The sequence below is a fragment of the Rissa tridactyla genome, chromosome 3, assembly GCF_028500815.1.
Source record: "Rissa tridactyla isolate bRisTri1 chromosome 3, bRisTri1.patW.cur.20221130, whole genome shotgun sequence".
NCBI classification, from domain to species: Eukaryota; Metazoa; Chordata; class Aves; order Charadriiformes; family Laridae; genus Rissa; species Rissa tridactyla.
In genome coordinates, this window is record NC_071468.1 from 93,022,667 (window position 1) to 93,040,570 (window position 17,904).

The 17,904-nt window shown below is 40.7% G+C and overlaps 1 protein-coding gene across 1 annotated transcript in view; it reads right to left on the reverse strand.

Annotated features, from left to right (window-relative positions):
* The window catches only part of CD109 (CD109 molecule), an 81,178-nt gene that overhangs the window by 54,238 nt on the left and 9,036 nt on the right, over positions 1 to 17,904 (reverse strand). The window contains exons 3-5 of the mRNA XM_054197202.1: positions 11,933 to 11,961; positions 8,059 to 8,289; positions 7,788 to 7,913 (exon numbers count right to left, since the gene is read on the reverse strand). Of these exons, the coding sequence (XP_054053177.1) occupies positions 7,788 to 7,913; positions 8,059 to 8,289; positions 11,933 to 11,961 (386 nt within the window). The remainder of the gene's footprint in view (positions 1 to 7,787; positions 7,914 to 8,058; positions 8,290 to 11,932; positions 11,962 to 17,904) is intronic.

Genomic DNA, 17,904 nt, shown 5'->3' on the forward strand with positions numbered 1-17,904 from the left:
AAGGTCTTTTCCAACCTAAATTATTCTATGATCCTATGATTCTATGATTCTGACCAAGCACGTACATTTGTCTTCAGACATGTAACCCTAGTCCAATGATTTTTTTACAGCATCACACCAATGGCATGAGGTCATTTACCAGCAGCACCTAGAACCAGAACTCTGAATCTCAGATGATCTGCTTGACGCAGGGATTACGCTGGAGCAATGATTTTCCAAGAGGAAAATCTGAGCTCGGCTCGGCTCGGCTGGAAGAATGGGCTGAAAAACCAGAGTCTCCACCTCCCAAAGGACAGGAAGGGAGAGGCTCCTTTGGAAAGCCTGTTTTGCCTCTTTGCTTAAGACTCTTCTGGGGGATAGAGGAAAGATCAAGACAGACAACACTGTCACTAGGAGGTGGCTATTTTGAAAGGTTAATATCCCCAGCTGCTGCTCAATTGCATGATGAGGTTATGTTGCTGTGGAGCTCAGATGTCCGGTTACTTTGATTATTCCTGGGAACAGTGACATCACTACAAGTTATCATGTGTACTGGAGCATCTCAGTGAACATGGTTTGAAATGTGGGGCAAAAGAGACTGAATATTGATAACTGATTGTCATGTAGCATCAAGATATGTCAGATGGGAATGAGTCTCTGTGGCAAGAGAGGATAAACTGAGAACTCCTGTGGGAAAAACCCTAGGATAGGACCAGGATCCAAGTTGGAAACAATTATAACTAATAATCTCTCTTGCCTGATCGACAACTTCACAAACTAGGTATCTCAGACCAAGCCTCTATATTTACACTTTTCCTAGCAAAAGACTTGTATCAAAGTAAAAATCAGACTGTGACTAATTTCATTATTAAGTCACTGACCACCAAAATAATTGCCATATTAATATTCCTAGGTTTGAAAAGCTATATACAAAATGTGCTATTTTCACAACATTTGTGGAGATCATAATCCTTACAACACAAAATGCTGCAGCACTGACATGCAGTCCACAATCAGATTACTAACAGGTAATCTCAGCAACAGGTATCTTAGGAAAATAACCTGTAGTGAATTTATCTCATGCCTGGTTCTCTGTACATCTTTTATTTCCAATGTTAAGCACATACATATCACCCTTGCCATTAAGCAAACCATTAACAGAATATTACCCCAGCGGTCAGGATGAAAAAGCATCTCCCTTGAAAATGAGATTTTGCTTCACATTACCTTAGAAGTCCGAAACAAAAATTAATTAAAAGCAAAGAGAACTGTAAGCAGTAGAAAACAGAGATTAACGTGAGACTAGTGGTTTTGGCTGCACCTTCTCTGAAATGACAACCTTTATGACAGAAAGCAGGCTCTGCGTCATGGTGCAGGGAAAGGAAAAGACCCCTACTAGGTCATCTTGACGATTGGAACACCAAGCCAGATTTCCCACTAGCACACACTTTTCAGCCAAACTGGTTTGGAATAGGACAAGTAACAGCACTCCAACCCCTCTGTTTCATTTTAGTTCCTCAGGGCATGGCTGTCTCTCTGGCAAGTATTGTCCAAATATTTTGAAGCGGAAGTTGTTAAACCAGTTTCCAGGAGTGGTGGCTTTGCAGAAAAGCAGTTAGTTATATATATAACCCAAGAGATTTTTTTTTTTAAGATATGAAAACAACACCATGCCTATTCCACTTGTTTCCAGCGTTCCTTTATTCTAGTATGTTCTTTTTTTTTCCATGCCTTTTCTTACTTCTTAAACACGCTCACCCTTCCAGACTATTAGCATTTTGTTCTAAATCAGTATTTCTTAAGCTGCAAAACATCTATTACATTCTGTGCACATTGCCCAGAGTTTTAAGAAAAGAGCGCCAAAAAGAGACCCATATAAGTATTCTGAGATCGTAAGGATGATGGAGCCTTTCTACAGTTGAGCCTTAAGATGCTGTGGACCCTAATATCTAAGAATCACTAACAACTACAATCCAGGTTTTGCTCTGCTGTGCTGAACCAGTCCTGTTTGAAGTCATTTGGGTCTAATCCAACAAGTGAGATCTCAGGAATTTTTTTCCTCCCTGAATTTTTTCTTCTTCTTTGGCAATCGAAACTCCCCGAAACGAATCTGGTCTAGGTTCATTTTCTTATTTGTTTCTGACATTTACGTGGCGTCACGAGTTACAGCATCAGGAGAGGCTCCGGGTGTGGTCCCAGGGCTTCGCCCTGCCGAAGCGCGGCGCTGGCAGCGGCTGCATTCCCGGGCCTACGCTGCCATCTCACGGCCCCCAGCAGAAACCCGCCCCAGCTCCTGCTTCGCAGCTAAAGAAAACAGATTTTTACCTAGACAGAATTAACAGAAGCATCTCATGATCACTTTCGCGCTTTATTTTCACACTCAGGAAATAAACCCCGAAATAAGATTCTGTGTGAATTCCCACACTTCTGCTCAAATCCAACACCGCGGCCTCCAGAAACTAAGCAGAGTCCTACCAACGTCACAAGTATTCACGCGATCATCCTGATTAAATATCAGTGCTCATTTGCAAACTACTGAATACACAGTCAATTCCAAAGGTCTTACGTACAGTCTGATTTGGTGACACTTTTTCTAAGTAATGACATAACCTCAGACTCGAAGCATGAAATGTGAAATCTGTAGCTGCCTAGCAGTAAAACATCACAAAATTCTCTGTGGATACACTGTAACATACATAAAACCTCAAAAGTTAAAAAATTTAAAGTGTAAATTATATAATCAACCCCCGTTGATTCTGAAAGTTGCTTTATAGCTGAAGCTTTTAATAAAAGATAATACCCTTCAAAACTATTTTAGAAAGTTCTTGTTGCGCCTGAAACGTTACTACTCTTCAATATTTGATCATAAATTTCCAAATAACAATTTTCATAAATTACACTACAAAATGCCTTATAACTAGGAACAACTTCTGGTCAGACACGCCCACTACTAAAATTCAACAACTAAAAGCCTTTCAGCACCAGGCTCCACAACAGGAAATATAAGATATCCAACTAAAATACAAGGTGGAGACTTGGGAACCAGACTGTAATTACTCCGTCTTGAGTTTTCTTGGAACAGCTGTACTAACACCTGAACTCTTATTAAAAACTACTACAGGATGTTTAACAGCAGCAAGCAGCCAGAACCTGATTTAAAACAGGATTCAGAGGCAGTACTTCCAGGAATCCAAACTCGGTACACTTGGGAACTGATCTGTAACCACTGGGAGGCAAAAGCTATTTACTGACTTAACAACACTCTTTAAAGACAAGAGGGAAACTTGAGATAGAAAGGTTGGACTATTTAACTAGAAAGCTCAGGTGGTGGCATCAGGATAGCTAAGTCATGCAGAGGTCAGCCTGGTGTTACTATTTGAAGATGTTTCTAAAGCCCTGAGTAGATCCATAAGCTGCGCTGGATCCCATGTGGACCCAGGGCTAGCAATAATATTAAGGATAGGCATATCTATTAAAAAATGCCAGATATATACTAAGTATTCCTTAGCAGTAAATCCAAGTTCTCGGTGACCTCTGTTATCAGAAAGGGATTGGTGAATCCATACAACTTTATATATGACACAGAAAAAAAATGTACCTCCCTTGGACAGCAGAACAGCTGCAAAAGAGTGAGGAATATCAAGCCAATACTTCGGAATAGTCACTCAGAGTGACTCGGGTCCCTCACTACCTTTCACTGAACACCAACTAAATCTCCACCACATCACCTACAAACAGACAACCACTCCTCTTAAACCTCAAACTGAATCCCATCTCATATAACCTTGTATTTCAGGGCATAAGCTCACTTGTAACCACGAGATTCAGAGGCAGCTTCCCATCAAAAAAGTTATTTTCCTTTATTCTGCAAGGTTTCTTGCAGGTTTCATTACCCCAATGACAGCTATCAGAAAAATAACAGTCTGTGAGACAACCCACTAGACAGACCTAACGTAATCATGTGAATATTGCAATAGTTATTTAATGTATTCTGCACATAATAGCCTTATCCAACGTAACATGCTGTGTAGGCACATGCTACAGAAATAATGCATATTGCTTTGTAATTATTTTCTTTTAACATAGAATTTGAAAATTAAAGCAGAGCAGGTGTGAATGATGAAGGAAAAGGAGTCTGAAAGTAAACAACATAAGCTTCTATGTGTGGGGCTCGGGGTTGCTGTTTTATTCCCACAGGATAAGCATTTTAAGAATAGCCTGGTTTTTCTGGACCCCAAAGCCTACCACTCTTTTTTATATATAATATACTGTTCTTTTTCTCCTCTATTTTAATTTTCAATTCAAAGAGCTTCATGACAGAAGAAACCATTTAGCCTGACCTGCTTTTACCCCGGGTTTGATTACTCAAGTATTCAGCTACTCCAGCAACCCGCATTGTTATAATGCATCTTCCAAAAAGGCAACCATCCCAGATGCTAAAACCCTGAGTAACAGAGAAACCCTCACTCCTTTTTTTTTTTTTTTTGTTCCAGTGATTAAGACGCTCGTTGGTGAAAGACACATATATGCCAAAGAGAATTTCTTTGGCTTAAATTTATATTAGTTGGTTTCTACTATGCCTTTCTCTAGTAGATTAAAAAGCCTTTTAAAATCTGTAGTGGCACTCACGGACTGTAATCAATAAATCCACTGATTCATCCAATGTATCTTTGATATACAGTCAACAGATGAGACTTCTGCAGTCTCCCTCCATGATGCTTGCTTACCCAGCTACAGCCACAAACTCTGTCACCATTTTATACTAGAAACGTCCTGGGTGAGCGTCAATTGCCCAAAAATCGATCCTCTCTTCTTTGACAGACTTCACATACATTGCTGTGTTTCATTAGGATTTTGTACGATGAAAAGCTTTTACAAATTCTGTCACATCAGTAAATCTACCTTATTGATCAAATCCATAACAGCCTTAAAGAATTTAATTCTTTATCAATGGAATTTAATTCTTTATCAGTGGAATCCCAAATCACCTTTGTCATTGATTTTTTCATGTCAGATGACAGGTCTAGAGTTTCCCATGTTACCTCACTTACTCTTTTCTCTTAATGATATTAATCTTCTGTTGGTCTTCTCAAATCTCCCCACATTGACATTCACTTAACCACAGAGAACCATCACCCCTATTAAATGCTTTCATCTCTGCCACATAATTACTCTTTCCTCATGTTACTGGGCTCTGCCACCACTGGATTTTTTTTTGCTCCTAGCAAACTTTAAGAATTCTTCCATACTTTTATTAACTATCAAGTTTTCCTTGGGATCTTTAGATTTCCTACAAATATGCAAGAGTTCAGACATTCATTTATATTGATATCTATCTCCTAGTTCCCCTTTCTTCCACTTATTAAATGCAGTGTTTCTTAAATAGTAACCATTTCCTCTGTCAATGAGAAAAAGAATCTCATCTCTGCTCTGCCCAAGTTAACCTTTTCCCAAGAGACCATTTTGTTAAACGTACCAAAAGCATTTTGCAGTACTTTCCACCTTGAGCTGTCTCCTGTGACAATGGTGAATAGAGAAAGATACCCTAGTGTGACGGACATTATCCCAGCCCAGCCCAGCCCAATTACCCCAGCCAGGGTATTCTTCATGCCACTGAAGCATTCAGTGAAGCATTCAGTTCTATCAAGAACCCCAAACACTGCATTCAATGTCACACTCAATGCTAAACACCTAAGCTCTAAAGATGTAGCAGTAGGGAAAATGAGATATGATAAAGACAACCTAGGAAAGAGTTCACCCCGGTAGATCTAACACGAAGGCCAATGTTCATTCAGTCTTTGGCAGCAGCCAAGGTTCAACACCTAGAGAACTGCATCAACCAGGGTAGCCAGCAGTGACACTGTGCCAGCCTGAGACTCAGCGCTTTCCAGTTAACGGTTCTTAATGGACTGTAATTCTGTGAATTTGTCCGGACATTTTTTGATTCCACCTGAGTTTTCAGTATTCACATCACCCACTAGCGCTGTGCTCTACAGTTCGGTCACGATGTTTCAGTTGTTTTGAAATAGCTCTTTACCTCCTTCACCTGGTGCCCTCGAGCTATGCATTGGAAGAGACAGTGAACAAAATGTTCCCTATTTGTCTTCTCCCTGTTACTCACGGCTTGAGAGACATTCCCACCCTGCCATATATTTTCCATGCTCGTTAGACTTCTGTAGTACATGCTAGAAGGCTAAACTTTAGAATACCATCTCCTATGGTCTACTAACATTTCGCTTCACTTATCTGTTTTATCATAGCTGTTTCACTAGCCCAGATGAATCAAAGACATTTTTCTTTCAATTTTACAGTTATTTTTTTCCTTTTCTTTTTGGTTTTGTTTCCGGAGGGAGTGGCATTCACATTCAGATCCTGAAAACAGCTGCTGCAATTCCTTCAGCAGTGTCCTCCTGACACAAGGATTACTCAATACTTCAGAGAAAGCCCAAGCAAGATTTCACAAGCACTTTTTCGCCTGGCAAGTGAGCTGTTGAAGAAGCCCAACACTGTCCCCAGCCTTTGTTCCCATGTCTGAGCCACACTTCCCCGCCTGCTGAAAAGCACCTATGCAGCCATGAGCAAGGCCGTGCTGTCAACCAGATCAGTGGACTGGTCTGGGTTAGGCAAAGAAAAACACAGAGATGCTTTTCAATCTGGGTCACTTCCCTGGAGCGCTTCAGTTCTCAGCCTCACTACCGCTGCCTCAGCGTGACTAAGAAGCTATTGAACAGCAGCGCAGCGATGGGAAGGAGGAGCCAAGCACAGGGACAACTTAAAACATTTTTCCCATCAAAGACAATAGTAATGAGTCCACACCCACATGAGAACGGGTTTGAAAAATCCGGTCCTGACACTCACTTGAGCACCACCCTCACCTACCTCAGCCTATAGAAATCTATCAATCAAGCATATAACTGGTACTGGTAAGTATTACTCCCAAGTAATAGATGATCACATGAGGTTTTTCTGCTTTCTAGCCCATCATCTCCCTTATTAGGGAATATTAAACAGTCCTGTTTGTACTTGCTAAATGTCTCTGGACTGGCCACTGCAAGCCAAGTCGGAAATGCAGTTCCCAAATTACAGGCATTTAAAGCAGGCTGAATAAACCTGACACACAGAGTTTTGAACAGCTAAACCTCCAGCTGTTTTTGCAACATGTTCCATGGTGTATGAGGAGCGTAACAGCTTAAAGGATTGGCCTGATAGAACTATTGCCAATAGCAACGTGCAAACTAGATCACACCAGTTTTGTTATGCAATAGTTTTGCTTTACTATTCATCCTTTCTATTTTGCATAGTTATTTTTTTCCTCAGTAACTCCCCAGTCATCGTGAATTGTTGTAACACCCCTAAAACTAGGCAGAGATTTGTAAATAGTCTTTGATTCCAAACACCTTGAGACAGTGACTGGCTGCACAGCAGGGCACAATGAATTTCTCTATGTTCACTTATAAAATAAACATAAGGATGTTTCACTTAAGAAATTCAGTACTCCTTAAGACCTTTGATTTAAATTAATATTAAAACCCCTCACTTTTTAAATAATTTTTGTATTTTAAAATCAAAACACAGACCTTAGAATAAAATATGTATGCTTTCTTTTTATATCTTTCCTTACAAAACCATATACTGCTGAAAATCTTGTGAGGTTTGCATAATGTCTTATGTTTGCCACGAGGGAAGGATTTTCTCATCTTATTTCTCATGCTTATTTCTGGTTTTGCTTCGCCGAAATAAAAACAATTTTATGCATGCCTACCAGGAGAAATGAAATCTCTCTGTGATTTGTCAATGTTAATACTCACGTTCACTTCCACCTCTATGGACCAGTCTCCTAGTGGAGGGTTCATTGATAACTGAAATTTTTTGGATACTACGCCCAAATCACCCTCCTCCATCAACCACTGCTGAATCAATTTCTTCCGAGGGTCCTAGGAGAAAAGTCAGGCTGCATGTTAAATGCGAGTGGTCTTGCTAGAGAGATTTAGCTAGCAATACATCTGATCTTTATTTGTCACATAAAGTTGGAACATATGACAAATTCCAATGTATAACTAGGTTCCTATGGATACTTACTCGGATATATATATTCAGAGACGCTTTGTAAGGTTTGAGATCAGGATAGACGGTGACAATCCGAAACATCACGTCTTGTCCTGGTTTATACACAGATTTATCGGTCTGGATGAATACGGAGATGCTCTTTGACATGTACATCAAGCTGGTACGGTTAGAGAAGATGCGCCGGCCATCAGCATGGCCTTCCACCAGTAATTCATAATTCCCAGAAGCACTGTTCAAAGGCAGCTAAAAAGAAAATAGTGACTCTCTGTTAACTATCCAAAATATTATTGAAGATATTATTATTTCAAAAACACTTGATGCAACAATCTGACATATTCCTGAACTTGTCAACTAATGTAAATTCTCAAAAAGAGAAAGATGATTTCAGGGCTTTAGAGTGTCATTTCAACAATTACCTGGAAATGTGTTAGCAGAAGCATCTTTTCAACATATTTGTTGATATAAATATCTATGTATTCTTACACCATTCACAGACACACACACACACACAATGTGCTCCCTCTTTTCTTTTCACAGATATTTAGGAATTTCTTGGGCTTGCTTTTGAGGGCTAATTTTTTTCTGACTTCAACACTTCATCACTTTTTGGTAATGAATTTTCCAAAAAAAAAAAAAAAAACCAGCTGAAGAAGATATATGCAGCCAATATGAGCAGGACAGTAAGAAAACCTTGCACTTATTTTTACAAGCTTTAGCTTCATGTCCTATGGGATAGAAAAATCAAATTCAGAATTAAGATCTCATAAAGTAAGGTACTGTTTTTCAACAGGAACCTCACTGATTTTGTCTCATTTCAGTTTAATGATTCAACATTACAGCATATATTGCGACCCATCTGGAAAGTAAAATAATTATTCTTCCCAAAATATTAAGGAATAGAGGAAGAGACATTTTATATGGTTAACTTATTCAGGATAGACATTGAAGGCTCCTTCAGTGCTGGCAGTAAACATAGACAGACATCACTGGCAAAGAAATTTAGACCAGGTAAGATCAGAATAACCATGCACATGTCTGTCTCTGTCTCTACAGTGGACAGAGGAAATCCAGAGCTCATAATTCAGTTCGTTTCCTAAAGTTAGGTGGGAGGAATCCCAGCCACAGAGGTCGAAAGGCTCAAAGAAGAGCTGCTGCAGCACATGGGAATTTCACCTTGAGCAGAGCCTACACAGACAACGAATGACCCCAGGGACATCCCAGCCCAGATGCCGGCTTCTGTACTGCCATCTGCTTAGGAGTGTCTCTTTGAAGAAGGAAAACGGTTTTAACACAACACAGAGCTCGTTCCAACAAGTAGCCCTGCTAAAAAGCTTAGGAGTCACATGCTTCTGTTTGCAGTTACAACAGTAAATCTGGAGTAAAACCTCTGAAGTCAAGACAACTAAAACAGACAGGCTTGCATTTTTCAGCATAACATATGGAAATGAAGCACTCCTCTTGCACTGGTAATGAAAATTACGGCTGTTAACTCACCAGGCACAGCACTTCAAAAGTATCCTACCAAGCTCTATAATGAAAGGTTGTCATGTTGTCAAAACTCATTTTAAGAGCGCCCAGTGAAGTAACGGAAATTCCCAAACAGGGAAAAATGTCACAGGGTGACAAATGAGGTAGATGCAAATGTCTGTATCAAATGAGGTTCCTTCTCTGTGTGTTTACCTATAAAGAGGAGTCAACTACAATTTCATCCCTCTCTGTTTACTATCTGTTTTTAAAAATAAGCCAGGGGGAAAAAAAAAAAAAAAAAAAAACAGGAATGGGAAAAATAAACAGGCTTTCTCTTTCACCCATGAGCAGGCGTATGATAACACAGAAAGAAGAGTTGCCCCTTTAAAATCTGGCCTTATATAACAAAATTTTAGGTGCAAAGCTCCACACTGAAACAGATTCTGCATTTTCTTCAACTGCAGGTTTTTGTATACACATTGCCAAGAACATATGATTCACATATTTCAACACTCTCCAACTTCCACGCCAAGTATTCTGGAATATATTAAATAGGAGGAACAGCCTTAGTTACTGCATCTGTCAAATATTACCTCAAAAATAATTTTACTAATATTACCATTTATTAAAGGTGGTGTAATCCCTAAAAAGCAGACAGGATTCTCTACAAGAAGTCCAAGAAAGATTATAAGCATTCAAAATCAAAAAGGGGGGGGGGAGGATCAGCTTGGTTTGTCTCATCATAGCAGTGAATTGTGCTCTTACAGCATTATTTTAACATACTTGCAAGGATTGTCTTTGATTTCTTCTTTAAAAGTTTGTAAATGCCATGTAGAGACCTCACATATTTTTCTGTATCTTTGTCCTATCACGAATAATGACAGACAGCGTGGGGTGCTCCCTGGATTTTTATACTTTTTATATTTCAAAAGATCTTTCCTTCCTGCAACATGGTGACAAAACTGCCTGGTGTACCTTTCTTGATGTAAAAGGCAAAGGCAATGAAGTTTGCGTTGCCATGGCAGTGTATTAGGTCAGCTGAAGTGCAAAGTATCCCGCCTTCACTCAATTATGCTAACGGAGACTGCACTAATGCAATACTTCCAGAAGGTCACTGCTACTGTAATGGTAACTATTTACCTCAGCCCCATCAGCTCCTTCTCTAAAGGGTGGTTTCTCAACCCAGATGTGAGCAAAGCAGCTTTTAACAGTACATGGTAGGAACGTGCTATGAAAATATTTTGTCCTAGTCAACATGGCCCCCAAGTGAATGGCATTACTATCCCCATTTTGGCATTCCTAACATGAGAGAGAAAAAGGCCACCTCATGTACTCCTCCTGACCACACCAGCCACCGTCACGAGCACCTCAGACAAGGAAGCTACTGTTTCCTCTGGAAAAGATGACAGCGGAAACCAGAAACTTATTACCCACCTCCTGCTACCAGCCAACTACACTTCAGGCAAAACATAAGTCCACCATGGCTACACGAATGAAATAAACCATCTTACTATTAAAAAATGAGTCAGTTTTCATCACTTCAGATAGTAGCAAGAGAGAGAGGAATTCACCTCGCCTAGTTTTAGCTGCTTGGACACTTTAAAACCTGGCCAGATTATATTAAGGAACCTGTTAATTTATTTTTTTTTTAATTGAATTTTTTATGTTTGTTAATTTACAGTTTGTACAGATACATTTCAACCTAGTAGTCTTCATAATGTTGAGCTGCTCATTGTAATTGATTATCCATCGATGAAAAGTTTCCAGATTATTTCATCAGATATACAGTTTACTTGAGATCAGAATTTAAACCCCTGGATTTAGGGATATTCAGACTAACAGATGTTTAAAAAAACAAAGACTTTGGTAAAACTTTTTTCCTGACACAAATACAGAATTCTTTAGATTGGGTTTTCAAGATGAACATCCAGGATTATAAATTCACGATTCATATTCAACACACAATTTGATATTATGCCTTTTTTTTTACTAGTTAGCTGATTATGTATTTTCACTGAATGTGCATTTTCAGATCCTGTGTATAAATACATTTTTATTTGAATATTTCTCTATTATTGCTTTGCACGACTCTTTCAGCTCTAATTAGCCCCCATAGTGTGTCTGAAATAGAGAAATAGGTATCAGCGATTCAAAAAAACCGCAAAGTTCTGTGTTCAGGTTTTATGATAGCTTGTGCTGATGCTGGAAATCAGCTCCCAAATCCTGTAATTACTGTTACAAGCTGCAGAGCTCTTGATCTGAAAACTCCTTGGCTTATTGGTCAGTAAATATGCTGATCTGAGAATGTGAAAACAGCTAAAATCACATACAAAATACATCATCTCATCAACACCCACTGATGAAAAATTACAGAGAGTCAACATTTTCTGAGGAAGGAGGAAAGGAAAGAAATACTTACTACTGGAAGAACAAGAGTCCCAAAGGAATCTAAATAAAAAAGAAGAAATACCACACTGTCAGAAACCTTATAAAAACTTACCAAAACATCAATATTACCATGTTATTTAAACGAGCAGTCATCGTCCCCCATTCCCACACTGCTCATAACACCCATCAGACAACCGAATTCCCCCGGAGCTCTGGGTACATGGACCGTCTTGTCAATACAAATGCAATGGCTGCGGCCGGCTGGCCAGCATGCACACACTTATCAGCCAGCTGACTGCTGCCAAACACCGTCCGGACATGAAACTAAAAAATATACAGCCTGGAGCAACTGCTGCATTAGTCAGTATTGACATACTGTGTTTATACTTCATTAAACATCTCATTCCCCACATTTACTCCTCCCAAGTCCTGTCAAGGCCACTGTTAGCCACCATTAGGTTGTGGGATAAGCAGCTCATCTGCGCAGACACAAGGAGCATGAAGGAAGAACGCAAGTGGGGAACCCCAGTAACACCCAGCCCCTTCCAGGGGAGCACTCAGCCCATCACGCCCCCAACACCACAAGCCCAGTGGCACACCAGCAGGGGGGAACCCCAATACCCCAGTCAAAGACACAATCCCCCCACCATCAGGCTACCAGATTCAGCAACTCCCTAACAATCACCACCATCCCAAACCTGCTAAAAGAACCAGACAGAGCAAAACAGCCCAGAGAAACTAAAATGCAGTGCTCCACTTAAATAATGGTCTGAGGGTGCCAACGGTGTCCCAGCTGGGAGCTACCTGAACAAGGAGGGTATGGTTGGGCACTGCTGTCCTTGAGAACGACTCCCCTTTTAGGTACCACAGCCCTAAGACTAACGCATCCCCCTGCCTCTGCGAAGAAGTTGATTCTGCAACTCCTTCACATGTAAGAGAAACACAGAATATTTTGTATTAATCTCCTCTGCAGTTTAGTAGGCAAATAACTACTTTTTGTCGTCATTTTTATCAAGATTAACAACTTTTCTAGAAGGAATAAAAAGGGTAAAGACTTTAAACTACACATTATTAGAGAAAGGCAAAATGGCAAAAAACTGCCTTAATCCTGACCATTCCCTCTAATGATAACCTCCTACCTGGTGGTTTCACTGCTATGAAACAAAGTCAGCAGAGTGGCAGCATGTCTATGCCAAGCCATTACCTCTACGACAACCTAAAGCTTCTTCTTCACTCCAAAGCCTCTCAGCCTTCTCTTCAGCAGCTACATCCACTCCACCACTTCCTTCCTAACATGGTTGAAGAAGATATGTGATACCTTTTGCAGGGCTGCAAAAGTATGAACTCCAGTCTACAGCAATATTACTTCTCTGTTTGGTGGGGGCTGACGTCCATGTTCTCCACTTGAACATTTTCCTTAACATTCACATAGACTGAATTTTTAGAATCCAAATAGATGTGCTATTCAGCTTCTGGATATCATTACGTCACGGAGCCATAAGGGATACAGCTTTTATTTTAATTATGTAATGTATTTTAAGATAGGATAGGATAGAACAGGACAGGACAGGACAGGACAGGACTATTTTAGTTGGAAGGAACTTAAAACGATCATCTAGTCCAGCTGCCTGACCACTTCAGAGCTCACCAAGTTAAAGCATATTATTAAAGGCATTGTCCAAATGCCTTTTAAACACTGAGAGTCTTGGGGCATCAGCCACCTCTCTAGGAAGCCTGGTTGAGTGTTTGACCATCCCCTCAGTAAAGAAATATTCCTGGCACAGCTTTGAACGATTCCCATCCATCCTATCACTGGATAACCGGGAGAAGAGCTCAACACCTCCCTCTCCACTTCCCCTCCTCAGGAAGCTGTAGAGAGCAACGAGGTGCCCCTCAGCCTCCTTTTCTCCAAACTACAGAAGCCCAAAGTCTTGGCCACTCCTCATAGGACATTCCTTCCAGCCCTTTCACCTTTACTTATTTGTTTCACGGTGTAAGCAAAAAATGTTAATTAATTTATTTATGTCCTTCTTGATCCTGGCATAATAGCATTCCAAGATGAAGCAATCACTTGACCTTTGAACTCTAATAAATGTTAATTTTAAAAGTCAAGGAATTCTTTACTTTGACAGGGGCAAACAGAAGGAAGTCTCGATGGACTGAACGCAGGTTGTTCTGGCTGCTGCCAGAGTGCTAAAGCAAAAATCCCATCCACCATGTACCATCTATTCAAATTATAACCTGAGTTAAACCAAATGACTCACATCCCACAAATGAAGTTTGTGGGCAGCACACTCCAGTACTTCATTCTGGTATTCAAAAGCTTAATGGGGATGGGTGGCATTGGGCCCTTATCAACACAGTTCTTTCCACAACATGTTTATGCTACCGTTAAAGCCACTTTTTTTTTCCTATCATCCCTCTCTCCTCTTCACTCAAGAAGCAGCTCATGCAGTCACGGACTCTGAGCAACCCCACCGGCCTTTGAGGTTTTCCAGTCAGAAGTCTCAGGCAAAATACACATTTCTTTTCCCAGTAGCCAGCGGAGAGGGCACCCTGCCCCATTCCACGGTGGCAGGGAGCCCCATGCTCGGCCAGGGTTGCTTGGCACACAGGGCTACAGGACAACCGCCAGCCACAGGGAGGGAGTTACACAGTCTTGCAGAGTACCCCATTTGTAGGCAATGTAAACCCCTCTCGACTCGCTGATATATTTAATCCCAACATCTACCCAAACAACTCCATGCCCAAATAATCGCACTAAAAGAGACATCATTTTAGCTAAAGGAAACTTATGTCTTCCTAACTTAGGAGAGATGGAGTTACTGTTAACTAGGAAGAATTTTTTTAAGAGATTATGATATTTCACTGGTAAAGGAGGCCGGATGTAAGGTAACTAACAACAACTGAGACTGTATAAACTAACTCCTGAAATTTCTCTCAAATATACTAAAAGCCTAACCCTTCTCTAGTTCCCATCCTTCTGTGAAATAAGGCTGTGCTAAAGCTGGGTTTTGTATGACCACAACCCATGCCACTGTGTCACCAGGAGAAAAAAAACAAACCAAAGAACTTTGTTACTGCTGATAATTGATAATTCATTGTTAACAAGGAATAGGAACTTAGTTTTTTTATTTGCCACATGCAGCTGCGTGAATATGCAGATGTGTTGCTACATTAATCTATCCAACACAGCTAATTATAGCAATGGCTATAGCAGTGACTTCAGTATGTTGGGAAACACCAAGAACAAATTTGATATTCATACCATAGCCCACACGATGGGGTTTCTGTTTCCATCTTTACCCACGTCAATGCAAACACGCTAGTACACACACAGTCCTACGGTAGAAACACTGCGTTTCTTCCATGTTCCCAGGCCTGGGAGACCTAACATCAGCTCTGAGCCAAATACAGCCAAATGCAGAGTGGGAAGCAGTTGGAGAGGAGGGAGATTTAAATCACAGTCACTTCTCCTTTGTGAAAGCATTTATTTACCTCCTGAAGCAGTGTTAGGGAGCTACAGCCTCCCTGGCTGCCTTGATAAAGCCCAGAGCGCCGTCTCATTGCCAGCCAGTGAAAATCATAAAAGAGGCTCCGAGGCATGAGGTAATCTTCCAATTCATGTCACTACATAATTATTTTGTTAGGAACTGAGCAGCCTGGGCAGATCCGAAACTCTTTGGCGTTGCAGTGAATTTCCCCATCATGCAATATTTTCCCAGGTTCTCAGAGACTTACCAAGCTGCAGTCAGTCCCCTGGAGCTCTGCTCAGCTATGCCCAGGGATGGCTTCGGATGTGCTCAAGCAAGAGCCGTAGGCAAAATATTTTCTTTATGCCAATGCTGAATTGCTGAAATTCACCACATTTTTCTGACCGCTTGATGAATTGAAGTTATAGTTAATCCTACAGCAATCGCAGGTTTATAAAGAGTTAACCATTGTCCAACAGCTAGCGAGTGGCATTGCTCCGCTGGAAGCTCTGCTATCATGCAGCTGGACACTTTTACTCACATGCAGTGTGTAACACTTCCACGTGATTTACACGTGACATCAGTTGAGTCCACCGTCCCCACAAATGGCAACAGTTGTCACCCTCCTTTGGCAGATCCCTGCAACGGATCCCTTCAGTTATTAAATACAGCTCCCAAAGGTTAGAGGTAACTAACTCCAGGCAGTGGAAGTAGGTTTAGAAAGGAGCCCAGAACAGCTACACCACCTGCACCAAGCATCGCAGACCACAAAATGCTTCCTCCTGACTCATCGCATCTGCTCCCCACAGCAGCAGACAAACCAGAACGACTGCAACAAGCCACAGAGGGGAAAAACCAGGCGAGAGCTGGGTCCCTGCTGCCACAAGGGATTAGTTAAAGAAAACTCCCAGCTGGGAGCCATGCCCTAGCTGCAGGGGAGACAGGAAAAATTCAGTGGACTGTTCCAGACTAATCTTGAGGAAAGTTAAAAAACAAACAACCAAAACATTCCCCACAGAAGTCACATGATCCTTCAAGAAAAAATATCCTTCCTCGTCGCTCACAAAATCATTTCTCTCACCGAATTCCTGAAGATTGTACTGTATTCATTCAATAAATACTGGATTGAGGAAATACATGGAAATACTGTGGAAACAAACGCCACATTGTCCTGCCTCCTTTTCCTCGGTCCTTGGCATTTAGGGCAGTCCAGCAGAAGAGGAACCAAAGGCAATGCGGTATGGACATGTTACCGGTATAGACAGCAGTGGGAAATTAAGCCATCTTTTTAATGTACCTTGCCACCATGCCATTTTTTGGAGGTCCAATAGTCTTGTTATCAGCAAAGCAAACAGGAAAAAACTCTACAGAGCCAAATACGTGCATCTTTTTTTAGACTTATGGAAAGCTGCACAAATGATGGCATCTTACATTCTTCCCATTACATGGGCCTGACGCAAACCCAGAAACTTATGCTACCCTTTCTTGAGCTGACACCACCAGCACTAGGAGTAGACGTAAACGTTTCAGCTTCCACTCCCCAAAAAGGACAGAGGTTCCAGAAAAATGACTGTATGGCTTGGCACAGTGAACTAGAGCTTGTGCCAATATAAAGAAGTACAGCAGCACTTCAGCCTTTAACTAATTTACACAAACTCAGATCTTGACTCTATATTCTCTCTCGTATGACAGGTATCACTACAAACAAACTTTCTCACTTAACTGTTTCCACCTGTTCTCATTCCTTCTTAGTCCTGTGTAAGAACAGAAAAATATAACTGGAATCACTTGGGATTGATTTACTGAAATGATGCCACGTCTTTCTTCTGGCAGCTGTGTTCACATATCCATGCTTAGAAAATGTTTACAGAAAAACATAATCTTTGCAGTGGTAAATGGAATTTTTTCTGCTGCGGATTCTATTTCAAAACCTCATTTTAACATCAGAGAAATTAAAAAATACTGTTCTTCAATGCCCTTCCAGATTTTTCTTCCTATCCAAAATATTTTGTGTTTTAAAAAAAAAGAAAAAAAAAAAGAAGGAAGCATAAATACCAAGGCCTAAATTGTTCAGGGAGTGAAAAGTGAAAAGTATTTTTTCTTCATAAAAGAAAGCCTGCAAATCTGTCAAGTTCGCAGTTTTCTTTAAATGTGTTATACTCCTCAACTATTATTTTTAAATGAGCACACAAATTACACAAGTAGCCCAAAATACATAATGTGAGCCACTACTGTTAAGTTATGACTAAATTTGGGCCAGATGATAGAAGGAGGGGCAATACAGCACACAAATGCATGCAATAGGGATTGCTAGTGGATATCAGTATCCAGGCTGACATCCAAAGCCAAATGAAGCCAACAGGCCTGTAGTAAAGAGGTATATACTTACTCCACAAAGCCTCCTAAAGCCTTCCTGCCTGCCAGCACTACATACACTTCCCTCCACAGCCACTCATTACTCCCTATTTCCACCACCCCCTTATCCTTTTCAGTCCTTTTTGCAATTTTGGAGGCTAAAAGCACTCAGAAA